The 17,867-nt window shown below is 41.0% G+C and overlaps 1 protein-coding gene across 1 annotated transcript in view; it reads right to left on the reverse strand.

Annotated features, from left to right (window-relative positions):
* LOC128688310 (uncharacterized) overlaps positions 1-17,867 on the reverse strand; it is a 40,640-nt gene that overhangs the window by 13,870 nt on the left and 8,903 nt on the right. The window contains exons 4-6 of the mRNA XM_070086662.1: positions 14,758-14,887; positions 11,711-11,992; positions 1,757-2,032 (exon numbers count right to left, since the gene is read on the reverse strand). Coding sequence (XP_069942763.1) covers positions 1,757-2,032; positions 11,711-11,992; positions 14,758-14,887 — 688 coding nt within the window. The remainder of the gene's footprint in view (positions 1-1,756; positions 2,033-11,710; positions 11,993-14,757; positions 14,888-17,867) is intronic.

The raw sequence follows: 17,867 nt of genomic DNA on the forward strand, positions 1-17,867 counted from the left end.
AACTGATGTAAGGAAACACCCCCAATGTTTCCACCCTTTGCCGGGAATCGAACCTGGACCCTCAGCGTGTGAAGTGAGAGCTTTTGCCACCAGGCCACAGGGCACCTAAATATCACTGTCTCTGCAGAGGCACGCAGATATGACAGTCTGGATGTTACTCCAAACAGCCAATATCTTCAACCCTTCTTTTAAAGTGCAGGAATTGTATTACGCACCTCCAGGATCGGTTTCCCTTCCTTTACAAAATATTACCTTCTTCACACTAGAACAGCTCGACAGGTCCCATAAACTATTGTTGTATGTGCAAGCCCCTTGCACATAAAACCCTCTATTACCCCCTCCCTCCATCCTGTCCTAGGACCACCCCTACTCCTCCCCTCCACTACAGATTTATACACCCACAAAGTCATCCTATTTTGATCTACCCTCTCTAAATGACAAAGCCACCTCAACAACCAGTCTTCAGCCCTCTTTAGTAACTCTACACTTCCTCCACATTTCCACACTACAATTTCTCTGCATAATATTTACACCACACATTACCCTTAGACACGACATCTCTACTGCCTCCAGCCTCCTTCTTGCTGCAACATTTACAGCCCATGCTTCACACCCGTATAAAATTGTTGGTACTACCGTACTTTCGTACATTCCCTTCTTTGCCTCCTTGAATAACCTTTTATTGTCTCCACAGATACCTCAACGCACCACTCACCTTTCTTCCTTCATGAATCCTATGGTTAACCTCGTCCTTCATAAATCCATCTGCTAACAGGTCTGCTCCCAAATATCTGAACACATTTTCACTTCTTCTATACTCCTTCCCTCCAATGTGATATCCAAATTTTCTTTACCAAACTCATCCCCTTACTCTTATCTATCTTCACTTTCAACTTTTTCGCTTTACACACACTAACAAGATGACAGGTATATCTTGCTACTTTTACTAACAATTAGGTCACACTACACATGCATGCACGTTTATATATATATACTCATCTGAGTTTTCTTATATATATATATATATATATATATATATATATATATATATATATATATATATATATATATATATATATATATATATATATATATATATATATATATGTCGTGCCGAATATGTAAAACTGGTCAGTTAGCAAGAACTCATTTAAATTTAAGTTCTTTCTAAAATTTTCCCTTACACTTGCTTATATTTACTTATACGTTATATTTTTACATTTATGTTAATGTAAAAATTAATAATTTTGTACCGAAAGAAACCTTCGAAAACTTACCTAATCTTATTATAACAAGGGCAATTTAATTTAGCATAATCCAGCTGAATATATTTTAGATAAGTTTACAATAATTTAATAATAAACAAACATAATGAAATATATTTTTTCGTTAGGTTCAGAATGATTTTTGCGAGATTATTGTATACACAAATTTTCGCTTGTCTTTTTCGGCAAAGAAGAGCGCTGAAATTTAAGCCAAAATCGCAAGTTTTACCTGTATGGCACAATATGGTGAGTCAAACGTTCTATGACTCACGAAATCGTAATGACACGATTGCAAACAAACCATACCCCGGCCGGGATTGAACCCGCGGTCAGAGAGTCTCAAAACTCCAGACCGTCGCGACGGTCTGGAGTTTTGAGACTCTCTGACCGCGGGTTCAATCCCGGCCGGGGTATGGCTTTTCAAACGTTCCATTCTCGCAGCCAAGCTATAGTTGTATATATCAACCATCACAAAGTTCAGAGATTACTACCTTCAAGAGTGTAGACATTTTTGCCAATTTCATATCCCACGGGGAAATTGTCCTTATCTAAGGGAGTGACGCTCACAGTGTAATACTCGCCCAAATTCAGATCTTTGAAGACATGAGATGTGACGCTTGTATCCTTCGTGGAGAAATAGTTCAAAGGGGATGCTATCTTCAAAATGAAGTGGGTTGCTGCCCAGCACACGTGGTTGTAAGACCACGTTGCTGTTATCTCTCCGCAACCAGGCGTCAGCGTTAATTTATCCACGATCAGCACCAAGTCTGTAATTATTATTATTATTATTATTATTATTATTATTATTATTATTATTATTATTATTATCTGTGTGTGTGTGTGGGCGCGTGTGAATGTGTGTGTGTGGTTGCAAGGGTTCGAGTCTTAACTCCTGGCCCCGCCTCTTCGCTAACCGCTTCTGAGTTCACACTCTCCTGTCTCTGAGAGGCTTATTGTTCCTCTTCTTAAAGCTATGTATGGATCCTGCCTTTAGCACGCCACTGCCCAGGTAGTTCCACTTCCTGACTAGAGTGGTGAAATACTTTTAAACATCTGTCACTGCATTGTCAGCTGCCAGTTGTGCCCTTGTGTTCCTCTTTCCTGTCTCCTAAACAATCTCTCCCTGTCCACCCTATTGAGTCTCAGTATTTTGTACGTTGTTATATAACCCTTAGTCCTCTTTTCATCAGGTTTAATTCCATTATTCTCTTCAAATGGGACACATCCCTTAGGTCCTGCACTAGAATCGTTCCAAAATTCTACATTTTCTCCAATTTCTTGACATGTTTGACCACGTGCGGGTTCCATACTGTTCCTGCATACTTCAATTTGGATCTGACGTACACGGTGTACAGTGTCGTGAATGACCCCGTACTTAGATTTCTGAAGCTAGTCTTAGATTTTTAAGACTAGCATTTGCTGCAGCAGTTCTTTGGTTGACTTGAGTCTCGGGCGATATGTCTGGTTGATTCAGTACTCAACCCGAGGTCCTTCTTGAGTGAGTTCTGCAGCCTTTGCCCACCGAGCCAGTACTCCGTCTGCGGTCTTCTTTGCTATTCCCCAATCTTCATTATTTTGCACTTGCACAGGAAATAAAATCTCTAAATCCATGATGGTTGTTAGTTATGAATCCATTCCTCTTTAGATGCTACACTAATGTTCTCCTCATTATCTTCTTTATAATAATAACTATAACCATAAGTTGTGCCTGGCATGCATATTATGCATGTTAGGCACACTGGTCTATAGTTTAATAATACACATTTTAATTATACATATTTATCCCCTTTCTTAAATATTGTAACTACATTTGCTATCTTCCGCACCTATGGTAGCTGCCCTGAGTCAATTGAAATGTTGAAAATTGTTGTTAGTGGTTCACACAGTACTTCTGTCTTTTACTGTTTTCTTCCTCCTGATGTGGCTATATAACAAAATTGGCTTTCAGTGCTGTCATTCTCAAACTGTCATTAAGCCTCTCTTCTTACTCGTACATATTCATTTCTGAATCTGCTCAATTCCTTTTTTTATAGGTTTTTTACCATCTGCATTTTTTCTGTGCTCTAACACATTAGGCTTTAATCTCTGTGCACCTTTGGGTAAACCCTGGGCTCACTCTTTTTTATCCCATTGCCTCCCTTGTTCCTGGGTATGAGTTTCTCCTCTACATTCCGGAACTTGCTGGGCGCATAAGCCAACACATTCACTGTCTTCCCCTCTAGTTCTCTTTTCCATTGTACTTTATTCATTAGTTGGCTAATGTCTGTGTAGTCTCTTCTTCTGAAGTTTTTCTTTTCTCGTCCTTCACAATGTTGCTTCTACAAATTTACTTCCTCAGAGAATTCGAAACTCAGAACCATGTGGTCAGTAGCTCTGAAAGGAACTTCATATTTAATATCCCCTACGTCAGTATCACTCAGGTTGAATACAAGGTCCAGTTTTGCTGGTTCATTATCTCCCTCTCTCTCTCTCTCTCTCTCTCTCTCTCTCTCTCTCTCTCTCTCTCTCTCTCTCTCTCTCTCTCTCTCTCTCTCTCTCTCTCTCTCTCTCTCTCTCTCTCTCTCTCTCTCTCTCTCTCTCTCTCTCTCTCTCTCTCTCTCTCTCTCTCTCTCTCTCTCTCTCTCTCTCTCTCTTGCTCTCTGGTTGTGTCCCTATATTGTTGGTGCATGAAGTTTCCATTATAACCTCCAGCATCTTAGTCCTCCTCGTTTCTGGTTCCCCGTGTGCCTCCAGGTTCTTCCAGTCTATTTCTTTGTGGTTAAAGTCTTCCGTGATCACGCCTCATTTAGTGTATTAACCATTGTTGTGTTGCTGTTATATTCTTGTCTTGGTATGTTGGTGTTTGATGGAGGATTGTACATCACTGCTATCATCACCATTGGAGCCCCTGTCTTAAATGTGTCTACTATTTTGTCATCTGCTTCCTCATTGTTTATTCTTCTCATCTCAAAGCTCTGTTTCTGTTGAGCATTGCTACTCCACCTCCTCTATTCTCTCTGTCTTTTCTCATAAATCTGATACCCAAGACCGCATCTGTCTTCATTGTAAGCTTCGCCTGTATGAGTAATGTAACGTCTGGATATGTCTCCATATTTCGTTTATTCCATTCATCACTCTTATTTGTTATTCCATCTGCATTTGTGTACTATATTTTAAACTCCTTTATGTCACTGTGTTCCGGTTCTCGAGTTCCTGAACTCTCGGTCCTTGCACGTGAGTCGTGAGTCAGCGTTACTGGAGGCAACGTATAGTTTGAGCTAAGGGAGGGGAGGTGGGTTTCTTGTACTGAAAGGGGTCAGTATCTTGGATTAAATGGGTGAGGATAGGGAGGTTGGGGTTTAAGGGAGAGTCGAGTCTTGGGATTTGAGTTACTGGCGTTCTGAGGAAGGATCTTGGACTCTAGACAAGTAAGGGCTGTGGATGTAGGGAGGGAGTAGGAATAGTTTGTTTTGGGCTATTGTGTTTGAGTGAGAAAAATACTAAGGCTCTAGTGGAGGTGGGTGTGAATGGTATTTCCTTGGAGGCAGAGGTTCTACACCTGTCAGTGCTTACCCTGGCTCCCCTTCCCGCCTCTAGCATCTTTAAAGTATTCTCTCTATTGTTCCTGCTCCTTTCTCGTTCTGTCCAGGTCGAGGTACACTATTTGAAATTTTTCCGTGTGCATTAATTTTGGTTTCTGTTGCATAATCCAGTCTCGTGCTATTACTGTTGAAAGTCATTTTGAATGGGCACATTTTTGCCTCCCGAGTAATTTCCAAGTCTGAAAATTTGTCTTCTGGTTCACTTTGGCCACTCCACCTGTAAGTTTGATGATATATTGAAACCCTTGTTTCTCTACCATCCATTTTTCATCATGACCCATCTCTTTCTTCCTCCCACTTTCATTCCTTCCAGATTTCTGTGTTTTGAGCAATTCCTTCGCTGTTCCCATTATCATCTGTGCTTCCCTATTGCCAGAGAGTATTTCTGCTCCCGCTTCTCTTCCTTCTGTCTCCTCACCTGCTATTACTGCTCTTGCTCCCATTTCATTACCCCTTCCTTTCATTTCCTCTAGTTATTCTCAGCTCCCTCACATCCTCTTCCAGGCTTTGTTCCCTAGCCTCAGGAACTGTAGCTCTTCTCTCCAAATCTATGTTCTCTGAACATTAAAATGGTATGAAATACCGACAGATTGTTAGGTAAGACACATATGCAACAGTTAGGTATCTTTATTTCGAAACGTTTCGCCTACACAGTAGGCTTCTTCAGTCGAGTACAGAAAGGTGCTTCTATCAACCTTTCTGTACTCGACTGAAGAAGCCTACTGTGTAGGCGAAACGTTTCGAAATAAAGATACCTAACTGTTGCATATGTGTCTTATCTATGTTCTCTGTAGATACCTTCCGTACACTCTCCTCTATCTTTTTACAAAAGTCACTGAACTTCCCCCCCCCCCCACTCTTATTCCATCTTGTACCTAAGCCCTGCTATCATCAGTTTCCTGTCGGTCCACTCCTTCCTTGATTCTTTCACTTCAGCTCCCCTTCCTTTTCTAGTTGCCTCTTGAGTTCCCAATTCTGCGCTCTTCACGTTTCATAGTTGGGTTCATTAACTTCCTCAGATTGTGGCGTACTAGTTTACAGCCTTTGTAACCTGCTTCCAGACTTCTTTTCTCTTCTTTTTCAAGATACATTTACAACGTTTATTGGTCTGCTCTTTCTTTAATATTTACTTTTGCGAAAAAGAGCACCTCTGACAGGGAGACATTAATAAAGTTAAAGGGAGACATTAATAAAGTACTGAGGGTGTCGAACCAGGTAAGAACCAGGAATAATGGATTTAAGTTGGATAAATTTAGATTTAGAAAGGACATAGGTAAGTACTGGTTTTCTAACAGAGTTGTAGATGCGTGGAACAGTCTTCCCAGTGGGGTGATAGAGGCTAGGACCTTGGGTAGCTTTAAGAAGAGACTGGACAAATATATGAGTGGGAGGGGCTGGGTTTGATTGGTGTTGGGGGGTGCGGGAGTTGTTTCTTGAGTAGCTTTAGGTAGATGTCGTTTTGATAAGGACCTGCCTCGTATGGGCCAGTAGGCCTTCTGCAGTGTTCCTACATTCTTATGTTCTTATGTTCTTATGACTGTATTTCTTCTGCAATGTCCTTTAACTGCACAGGAAACAGTACTGGTTCTAATGCTAATCAATGTGGAACCCCACTATCCAGGCAATAGCTCGTTGTTTTTGTCCTGTTAAGTATTCCTTGATCCATTATAGTGAATTCCATGTTAATCCTGTTTGCTTCTCTTGCTTTTGTCCCAGTTTCTTTTAAGTTATTGGATCGAATGTCTTCTTACAGTCCAGAAATATACCTGGTATCCAACGCCTTTCTCTCCTGTATATCTTTCGTTACCTTGTCATAAAAATATGGCAGAATTTTGAGACAGGTTTTGCCATCTTTAAAACCGTGTTGGATGTTGTTTATGAATTCGCTCCTCTCCAGGAGCGTCACTGCTCTTCTGATAATCTTCTCCACATCCCTACATATTATGCTTGTCAGTGACACTGGCTTGTAGTCTAATTCTTGTGTGTGTGTGTGTGTGTGTGTGTGTGTGTACTCACCTAATTGTGGTTGCAGAGGTCGAGTCATAGCTCCTGGCCTCGCCTCAATACTGGTCGCTACTAGGTCCATTCTCTCCCTGCTCCATAAGCTTTATCATACCTCTTCTTAAAGCTTCCACTATATCACTCTTCAGACAATTTCACTTCCTGACAACTGTATGACATAGGAAATATTTCCTAACATCCTTGTGACTCATCTGAGTCTTCAACTTCCAATTGTGACCCCTTGTTGCTGTGTCCCATCTCTAGAACATCCTGTCTCTGTCCACCTTATCATTTTCACTCAGTATTTAATATCTCGTTATCATGTCCCCGTTCTCTCTTCTGTCCTCGAGTGTCGTCAGGCCAATTTCCCTTAACCTCTTCTCGTTGGACATGCTCCTTAGCTCCGAGACTAGTTTCGTTGCAAACCTTTGCACATTCTCTAATTTCCTTACGTGCTTGATCAGGTGTGGGTTCCAAACTGGTGCTGCATACTCCAGTATGGGCTTGGCATACACTGTGTACAGAGTCCTGAACGATTCATTACTGAAGTGTCAGAACGCTATTCTTAAGCCTGTTAGTCGTCCATATGCTGCAGCAGTTATTTGGTTGATGTGCACCTCAGGTGATCTGCTCGGTATTATATTCACCTCAAGATCCTTTTCCTTGAGCGAGGTTTGCAGTCTTTGGCTCCCTAACCTGTACTTTGCGGTTTTCTTTGCCCTTCCTCAATTTTCATGACTTTGCACTTGGTGGGGTTAAACTCCAGGAGGCAGTTGCTGGACCAGGCCTGAGCAAGTCCAGATCCCTTTGTAGTCCTGCCTGAACCTCATGCGATTGAATTCTTATTAGCGTCACATCGTCTGCATACAGGGACATTTCTGAATCTATCCCTTCCGTCATGTCATTCACATATACCAGAAACAGCACCGGTCCTAGGACTGACCCCTGTGGAAATTCGCTCGTCACAGGCGCCCACTCTGACACCTCGTCACGTACTATCACTCGTTGTTGCCTTTCAGCCAGGTGTTTTCTGATCAATTGCAGTGCCTTTCCTATTACACCTGTCTGATCCTCTGGTGTTTGCACTAATTTCTTTTGTGGAACTGTGTCAAAAACCTTCTTACAGACCAAGAAAATGCAATCTATCCACTCTCTCTTGCCTTCTGTCACCTTGTAAAACTCCAACAGATTTGTGCTGGTTGTCCTGTATAAGCTCAATCCTTTCTAGGTGCCCCACCACTCTTCTCCTGATAATCTTCTCCATAACTTTGCATACTATACGTGTCAGTGACACTGATCTGTAGTTAAATGCTTCGTGTCTGTCTCCTTTCTTAAAAATTGGGACTACATTTGCTGCCTTCCACACCTCAGGTAGCCGCCCTGTTTCGAAAGATGTGTTGAAGATTGTTGTTAGTGGCACACACAGCGCCTCTGCTCTCTCTCTCAGGACCCACGGAGAGATGTCGGGTCCCACCGCCTTTGAGGTATCTAATTCACTCAGCAGCCTCTTCACCTCCTCTTCGGTTGTGTGTACTGTGTCCAGCACTTGTTGATGTACCCCACCATTATGGCATTCTGGAGTCCTTTCTGTCTCCATTGAAAATACTTCCTAAAATCTCATGTTGATTTCTTCACACACTTGTCGGTCGTTTCTTATGATCTCCACTCATTTCTTCCTCATCCTGATTACCTGGTCCTTACCTGTTGTTTTCCTCTTGATGTGGCTGTATAAAAGCTTTTGGTCACTTGGCTTTCGATGCTGTCATTTTCATATTGCGGCTGGGCCTCCCTCCTTATCTGTGAATATTCGTTTCTGGCTGCTCGACTGATTTCCTTATTTTCGTGGGTCCTTTGTCTTCTATACTTGTTTTTTTGAGGGTGTGTGTGTGTACGTCTGTACGTACACGCGCGGTAAGACACGAAGTGAAAAGCAAGTGTTCTATTTACCCTGAATATTAACCACTTCTCGCTTGTTTGAGAGTTTATACTTTGGATTACTTAAGTAAGCCACTATATAAGCTCCTAACTGAAGCCTTGTTTATGAATTAAGTCTGACTTGCTAATCGAACCTTGTAAGTAAATAAATCGTTGTTTGTAAACCAAGAATTTTATTTTTACTTTAAATTTCAACTTTTTAATTAAGCATTACCTGTAAATAAAGAAGCGTCGTAAATCACACTTTCCTTTTAAATTAAATCAGTCTTATAAATCAAGTTTTGTATATCAAGCTTTGTATATCAAGCTTTGTATATCAACCTTTGTATATCAAGCTTTGTATATCAAACTTTGTATATCAAACTTTGTATATCAAGCTTTGTATATCAAGCTTTGTATATCAACCTTTGTATATCAAGCTTTGTATATCAAACTTTGTATATCAAGCTTTGTATATCAAGCTTTGCATATCAAGCTTTGTATATCAAGCTTTGTATATCAAACTTTGTATATCAAACTTTGTATATCAAGCTTTGTATATCAAGCTTTGTATATCAAGCTTTGTATATCAAGCTTTGTATATCAAGCTTTGTATATCAAGCTTTGTATATCAAGCTTTGTATATCAAGTTTTGTATATCAAGTTTTGTATATCAAGCTTTGTATGTCAAGCTTTGTATATCAAGCTTTGTATATCAAGCTTTGTATATCAAACTTTGTATATCAAGCGTTGTATATCAAGCTTTGTATATCAAGCTTTGTATATCAAGCTTTGTATATCAAGCGTTGTATACCAAGCTTTGTATATCAAGCTTTGTATATCAAGCTTTGTATATCAAGCTTTGTATATCAAGCTTTGTATATCAAGCTTTGTATATCAAGCTTTGTATATCAAACTTTGTATATCAAGCTTTGTATATCAAGCTTTGTATCAAACTTTGTATATCAAGCTTTGTATATTAAGCTTTGTATATCAAGCGTTGTATATCAAGCTTTGTATATCAAACTTTGTATATCAAGCTTTGTATATCAAGCTTTGCATATCAAGCTTTTTATATCAAGCTTTGTATATCAAGCTTTGTATATCAAGCTTTGTATATCAAGCTTTGTATATCAAACTTTGTATATCAAGCTTTGTATATCAAGCTTTGTATATCAAGCTTTGTATATCAAACTTTGTATATCAAACTTTGTATATCAAGCTTTGTATATCAAGCTTTGTATATCAAGCTTTGTATATCAAGCTTTGCATATCAAGCTTTGTATATCAAGCTTTGTATATCAAACTTTGTATATCAAGCTTTGTATATCAAGCTTTGTATATCAAACTTTGTATATCAAGCTTTGTATATCAAGCTTTGTATATCAAGCTTCGCGTATCAAGCTTTGTATATCAAGCTTTGTATATCAAGCTTTGTATATCAAGCTTTGCATATCAAGCTTTGTATATCAAACATTGTATATCAAGCTTTGCATATCAAGCTTTGTATATCAAACTTTGTATATCAAGCTTTGTATATCAAGCTTTGTATATCAAGCTTTGTATATCAAGCTTTGTATATCAAGCTTTGCATATCAAGCTTTGTATATCAAGCTTTGTATATCAAGCTTTGTATATCAAGCTTTGTATATCAAGTTTTGTATATCAAGCTTTGTATATCAAGCTTTGTATATCAAGCTTTGTATATCAAGCTTTGTATATCAAGTTTTGTATATCAAGTTTTGTATATCAAGCTTTGTATATCAAGCTTTGTATATCAATCTTTGCATATCAGGCTTTGTATATCAAACTTTGTATATCAAGCTTTGTATATCAAGCTTTGTATATCAAGCTTTGTATATCAAGCTTTGCATATCAAGCTTTGCATATCAAACTTTGTATATCAAGCTTTGTATATCAAGCTTTGTATATTAAGCTTTGTCTATCAAGCTTTGTATATCAAGCTTTGTATATCAAGCTTTGCATATCAGGCTTTGTATATCAAACTTTGTATATCAAGCTTTGCATATCAAGCTTTGTATATCAAGCTTTGTATATCAAGCTTTGTCTATCAAGCTTTGTATATCAAGCTTTGTATATCAAGCTTTGCATATCAGGCTTTGTATATCAAACTTTGTATGTCAAACTTTGTATATCAAACTTTGTATATCAAGCTTTGTATATCAAGCTTTGCATATCAAGCTTTGTATATCAAACTTTGTATATCAAGCTTTGTATATTAAACTTTGTATATCAAACTTTGTATATCAAACTTTGTATATCAAGCTTTGTATATCAAGCTTTGCATATCGAGCTTTGTATATCAAACTTTGTATATCAAGCTTTGTATATCAAACTTTGTATATCAAACTTTGTATATCAAACTTTGTATATCAAGCTTTGCATATCAAGCTTAGCTCATTAATTATTTTTGAGTATTGTTATTGTTTATATTTTCTTGGTGAGAGAACTAGACGTGATTTAGGCCTATGCCATTTCTTGTCTGGAAGGTGTTCTATAGGTTTTTATATTTTTCTTGTGGAAGAGAAGTGAAGTACAACGCTGAATTAGGAGGTAGAATGCATGCCTATATAATTTTCTTAAGGGTAAACGGATGATTGTTTAGGCCTACATAATTTCCTTGGGAGTAAGAAATGGGTTTAAGCCTATATTTTCTTATGTACATTTTTAATGATAACAGATAATGTACATATATTGATAACCTTAATAATGATGACATAATTTGACGAAAGATAAACTATTAAATTTGGATAAATGAACGTGATATGACATAGAATATCATTAGACAGAGAAGAGGAAAAGAAGAATATAGAAGGGAAGATAAGCAAGATAAACGGGAGAAGTAAATGAATGTGATATAAGGGGAAAATGGGAACATGGTGGCGAATAAACCTTAGTAAAAAAGGTCTACTCTTAAGGATACTTAACCATCTTCCGTGTAGTTGACGGGTTTAGTGACGATCTCGCTCTCTCCGCTCCCGCCTCGATTCCAGACACGAACTTCCCCCTCGCCTACCTCACACAGCGACAGCCAATAGAAGCCCTGGGTCTCGTTGGCGTCCATAGTATGGTTGTATATATTATTGCCAAATTCTAGTTGCAGGATGGTGTCCTGTAGGCAGGTGGCCTCCAGAGCGGCTGGATTGTCCCACGAGACAGTCAGGTTGGCTCTCTCAATATTTACCTTCATATTTTCGACCTCTACCGGAGCTGTAAGGCGAAGATCGAATTACTCGTAGTGTGTCTCGTCATGGGGGTTTTAAGCTCTTGATCCAAAGAACTGCAAGAATTGTAACTTCCATACCGTCTTTTTTGGATCAATGCTGATTACCTTCCATTCCCAAGACACCGTTAGACCCCTACGGGTTTAGTTCTTAACTATGAAACCTTCCGGTTATGTATCCAGACGTTAAGAAATAAAATATTTGTAAAAAAAAATTTTTATACAGAACTCTTATGTGTGAAACTGTGTGTTGATAAACATAAGAAAATAAAAACAAAATTTTACACCTTGTGAAACTGTGATAATGATTGTTGAAAAACATTAATACTTACACAAGAAATAGAGTAGTTTAAACTTGGCCAGCTGAAAAAGATGCATCTTTTAGATAAAGCTTTTAACTCTTAGTGTAAGAGAAGAGCTGAATTTTTGTGTAAAATGTAAACATAGGCAATGAAGTAACTGAATTCTTAAACAAGATGTTAAGAGGAGCGAGAGAACAAACATGATCTAGATCAGTGAGTCCCAAAGTTGGTGGTAACTCCTCCCTGGGGGGGGTGGAAATATCCAGGGGGGAGAGTTGAGGAATAAGGGGGAGCAAGGGACACCACTGGAAATAAGTCGCTCGTCTGACTTTTTTCTGGGTTATCCTAGGTACTTTACACATATGCTGCTATGTATGATAATTTATGTAACTGTATTTGTGTATACCTGAATAAACTTACTTAGTAAGGGGCGGCAGGGTAGCGTCAAATGCAAGGAAGCGTTTGTTTTGGAAAATTTATGACAAAAATCAAAGTCAAGAACACTTAAGTAACACAATTGCTTTACAGAGAATAAAATTAACATAGAGTTATACACGACAGCATAATTTTATTTTATTTTATTGGCCGATGTCGGGATTAAAAGTCCGAATGTTTGTTCGGACGCGCCACACTCCACACGCCAGCTAGATCAAACAGCAGACACCGTGGGTAGTAGTGATGACGGGATTTTCACGTTTGCAAGGGCCAAGGCTCTAGGTTTGTACACACTGCAAATGATCTAACTTCGGTCACGTAATTTACATTTTAAAGTATAATATAATAAAGATTTGATTGAGGGAGGCCAGAGAGGGTGGAAGTGTTGTTGTGCTAAGGCTGTGATTTGTAATTCTTACGTATTGAATTTTTACTTTAAGATTCATACTTGTATTATTGTGTCATTTATTTTTCATAGCAAATGGATTGCTATATATTTTCTTATGTTTTTTCCTGCTTCATTTTGTTATGATTGGCTTGATTTTTATAAAGAAGATATATTTTTTGCTCTGGAATGAAATGTGGCCGTATCCCAGGAGACAAAAATGAAGTGTAGGCAGCATAGCGTGGAATATTTGAAATATGGATTTGTATCAGCACCAAATAACCAAGAGCAACCAGTGTGACTACTGTGTGAAAGAGACTTTTCAAATGAAGCCCTGAAACCTTCCAGGCTTCCTGAACACTCTGATAAAGCAGACCAAAGAATATTTTCAGTCACTTCCAGAAAACTTACAGAGACGGAAACCCCCTGGAAGTATGTTTGGTGGCACTTGACAACAATCCAGTGATAGATTTCGTGCATCATACAATATGTCACTGCTGATTGCTAGATCTGGTAAACTTCATACAATCGAGGAAGAGCTTATTCGCACCAAAGTGGTTGGGCCACTTACCTTTTATATCCTACCTCACTCCCCCTCCCACCCTTTTCCAATATTTCCATCCTTACCCATCCTTCTTCCTTACCCATCTTACCATAGACTCTGGTCATAAGAAAGATAAAAAAAGAAAGCTTATTCTTCCAGCAGTATGTGAGGTTCTGCGCACAGTTTTATACAAATTATCTAAACAAAATATTAAAGCTATTTCTCTCAATGTTGAGGAGCTGATATCCCTGCCACGGGGCCAAAGCTCTCACTTCACAAGCTGAGTGTCTGGGTTAAATTCCTGGCAAGGGTAGAAACATTGGATGAGTTTCTTTACACCTGTTATCCTGTTCACCTAGCAAGTAGGTGCCTGGGCGTTAGTCGACTGGTGTGAGTCGCATTCTGGGGGACAAGACTGAGGACCACAATGGAAATAAGACAGTTCTCGATGACGCCCTGCCTTTCTTGGGTTATCCTAAGTGGCTAACCCTCCTGGGTTAAAAATCCGAACAAAATCTTATCTTACCAAGCACATCCATCACGTTATAGTTACAGAGCCCCTCAAGGAAGGTTCCTTGATGTTGGTGAGGGGCTCTTGATTTAGGGAATTGGATCTGTGCTCCAATTCCCCGAATTAAGCCTGAATGCCTTCCACATCCCCCCCCAGGCGCTGTATAATCCTCCGGGTTTAGCGCTTCCCCTTTGATTATAATAATAATATAGTTACAGATGAGATGTTAATTTACTCATTCATATTGTTAAATAAATTGGTTTACCATGTTAATTATTATTTGTGAAATAAATACGCTTGTCAATAATGTTAGATTAGTTGTTGTCTTGAATTTGCAGTGAACCTGATACCAAGAAAGAGGTGTGTTCGTATGTGTGTGTGGGGGGGGAAGGGGAGACGCTAGGGATGTTGCTAGGGAGCCAAGGGGGCAGCGAACTGAAAAAGTTTGGGAAGCACTGCTGTAGATGGTAACAGTAATACAACTGTCGCTTTGTTATGTTGCCAACGAGAGATAAAGCGAGAGAGAGCAACTGTATCTACATATCAACAAAGAGATGGGGACTAGCAGTGAGCACCTGTAAATAAGACGTCACTAACTGTGTAGTCTCCGCCAGTGACGGCGAAGTTCACACTGCTGCAGGCGTTCAAGAGGCCACACTTCGAGCTGTTGAAGTTGCAGGCTTCCGGCTCATTACACATTATAGTCTGGAGAAAGAAGTAAGAAGATCAGAAGCAATGTAGTATGAGGAGCAGTACTAAAATGAACTGATAGAGGAGCATAACAAAGGTTGGATTTCAACGGATTAATTTAAACTAATTTTTAAGTGTGTTTAAGGGAGGGATATCAATGTAGGTTAAAGAAAAAGTTGGAATTGGTCTATCTCCTGGCACGAAAGTTTCACTGTGGCCCTCCACAGAGATATGATTGATGCTAACATGTATCAGAAAAATCAGTCGGGGAAAAGGAAAAGATCGTTAAATTAATATAGTAGTAATGTCAGGAATGAGCATTAATTTGACATCAATAATAATAACAATCAGAAGGTATCCCCGTATTCCATAAGCCCAGTCTCCTCTACCTCAATACATACAAAATAAATAGTGCAGCGTAGTCATAGAATTCTAATGAAGTGAAACAAAAAACTGGGACTATATATGCATGTACACGTATGCATGCATATACATGTGTTTGCATGTGTATGCATTTGTGAATGCATGTATAAGTGAGCATATAGATGAGTTCATGTATTGTGTAAATATGTGGTATGCATACTTTCGTGTATATATCTATCTATCTATCTATCTATCTATATATATATATATATATATATATATATATATATATATATATATATATATATATATATATATATATATATATATATATATATATATATATATATATATATATATATATATATATTCATAAAAAGATCGCAATCAGCAGGATTCGAAACTACTACTGAGAACGGTCAAGATTCTCAGGCCAAGAATTTCAATTCATAAGGATTATCAACTGGACGAAGATTGGAAAACAGTGTGTGTTGTGTTCGCAAATCTGTGTTAGTTTACGCACAGATTAGCGTCGTTTCTGGTGATCCTTGGACTGTGTTCAGTGCTTCAGAGCAGTGAGCCACGAGAGGGTGGCTTCGGGCCCCAACTGGGGCTCTGAGCCTCACAGCTCTGCACCCAGTGTGGGCGGCTGTGAGGTCACAGGCAGCAGCTCTGCTGCTGGCTCTGTCCCCACACCTACAGTCGCCATGACAGATCCAGGAGAGCGGCCTAAACGTTCCTTGGAATGCAGGGACGAGTTGGAGGACGACGTGGGGCAGGTGGGAGCCCCCACCAAGAAGGCCAAGGATGCAGTGGAGACTACTGTATCTACCAATCTGAAACTAGGTCCGTCGGCAGCCCCTACCCAAGAAGACTTGCACCCCCAGATGGCCATAGGGGTCGTGGAAGGAAGCCAGGAGGATGTAGCTCCTCAACTGGCAAGGATGGAGCCATCCCAGGTCCCTACACCAGTTGCGTTGGCCTCCACAGTGGACGGGGACTGGCTGACTCCACGTGGAAGGAGGAGTTCCCGCTCAGCTCGGGCACAAGCAACCAGGGCCTTCAACATATTCAAGGTTCCCAACTACGGGTTTGTAAGGTATCTGGAAGGTCTACCCCACCTCAAGTTCCGCTGCGAGTTCACTCTCAGGAACGAGGTTCTGGTCATTCCTCGGGGCGAAGACTCTTACGAGGAGTTGAAGGGGCTGGTTGTGACCCATCCCAGCATGGTGGAACTGCTTGCTTCGGAGAAGGTGTACAAGGGGGTGCTTTTACACGTCCCTGTGCCCCTCCCACTGGACCCCATTTTGGAAGTGCCCAATATTGTCAAGGCGGAGCGACTCACTGCAACGGTGAACAAGGTGCCCACCCGCCAGGTACTGATCCACCACAAAGGTCCACTTCCCACGCACCTGAACCTTAGGGTCTGGGGAAGATTCAAGACCCGACCATACCTGTCAGGCCCCGTACAATGCTTCAACTGTCAGGGGTTCAATCATATTGCAGCTACCTGCCAGCGAGAGAAGAAGTGTGGTGTGTGCAGCAAGGCACACGACTCGAAGGACTGCATTGCAATCCTCAAAAAGCCAACTGGCAAAGCCCTTCGGCCAGAGCCCAAGTGTGCCAACTAATCAAAGAGGCACCTTGCCTGGAACCGGAGCTGTCCTGTGATGGTGCAGCACTGGCAGCAGGTTCGTCATCGGAACGACCCAACAGCCCCGACGCCACCCAGCCTTGGAACTGCCCAGCAACAGTCAGCATGGACTCTAATCACGGTTCCCCGGATACTGCAGGAGGGCAATACCAGCGAGTTCCCAGCACTGTGCTCCCAGCGGTGGCATCAGGGGGCAGGCACTGGTTTGCAGCAGCGCGGTCAACTGCGGGGTCAGATGGCAAGGTGCCCAAGAAGACAGAATCATTGGGAAAAACAGCCACAGGCCAGGCACACTGCCCAGCAGGTCCCAGCTGGGAACCAACATTCCTTGCCATACCGCCAGCAGGCCTCTTCCCAAGGGCAGGCCCCTACTGTGAGTGGCCAGAGTCAGGCAGAGGTTCCCCGCCAGAAGACTTGGAAGCCCATGGCCACTCATGCCGGGCCCAGGGTGCACCCAGCTTATGCTGCTGCAGTGTCGACAGCCACCCAGACATACCCTGTGACCCAGCCCCGACTCGACGGGTCGTCCAGCTCAATGCCTGCAGAGGTAATGGTCGAATCCTTTCCGGATCGACTGAAGAAAACCATCGGGGTCATCTCAGCGCTCCTCTGTCGCCTGCTGCCGTCGGCAGAGGACAGGGGCGCCTGCAGGCAGCTCCTGTCATGGATGCTGGGCGTGGTCCTACTGGACAGGAAAGACTCAATGGAACTTCAAGCCATCATCCAGGAGTCCTTCCAGTCTGTGGAGGAGGAGGCCCCGGAGTCGCCAACAAAGGACGACTAGTCCCAGGCAGAGATGGAATCAGTGAGCCACCTCTGCAGCCCTTGAAGACCCTCCAGTGGAACATTTGTGGGCTGCAGCGGAAAATTCACTTAGTGATTGAAGCTGCAGTTCAGGATGAGGTTGATGTCTTCCTGTTTCAGGAGACACTCACCAATTCGTCACGTCAAATGCAGCCACGTATTCCGGGATTCTCT

The sequence above is a fragment of the Cherax quadricarinatus genome, chromosome 19 (genome assembly GCF_038502225.1).
Source record: "Cherax quadricarinatus isolate ZL_2023a chromosome 19, ASM3850222v1, whole genome shotgun sequence".
Classification (NCBI taxonomy): domain Eukaryota; kingdom Metazoa; phylum Arthropoda; class Malacostraca; order Decapoda; family Parastacidae; genus Cherax; species Cherax quadricarinatus.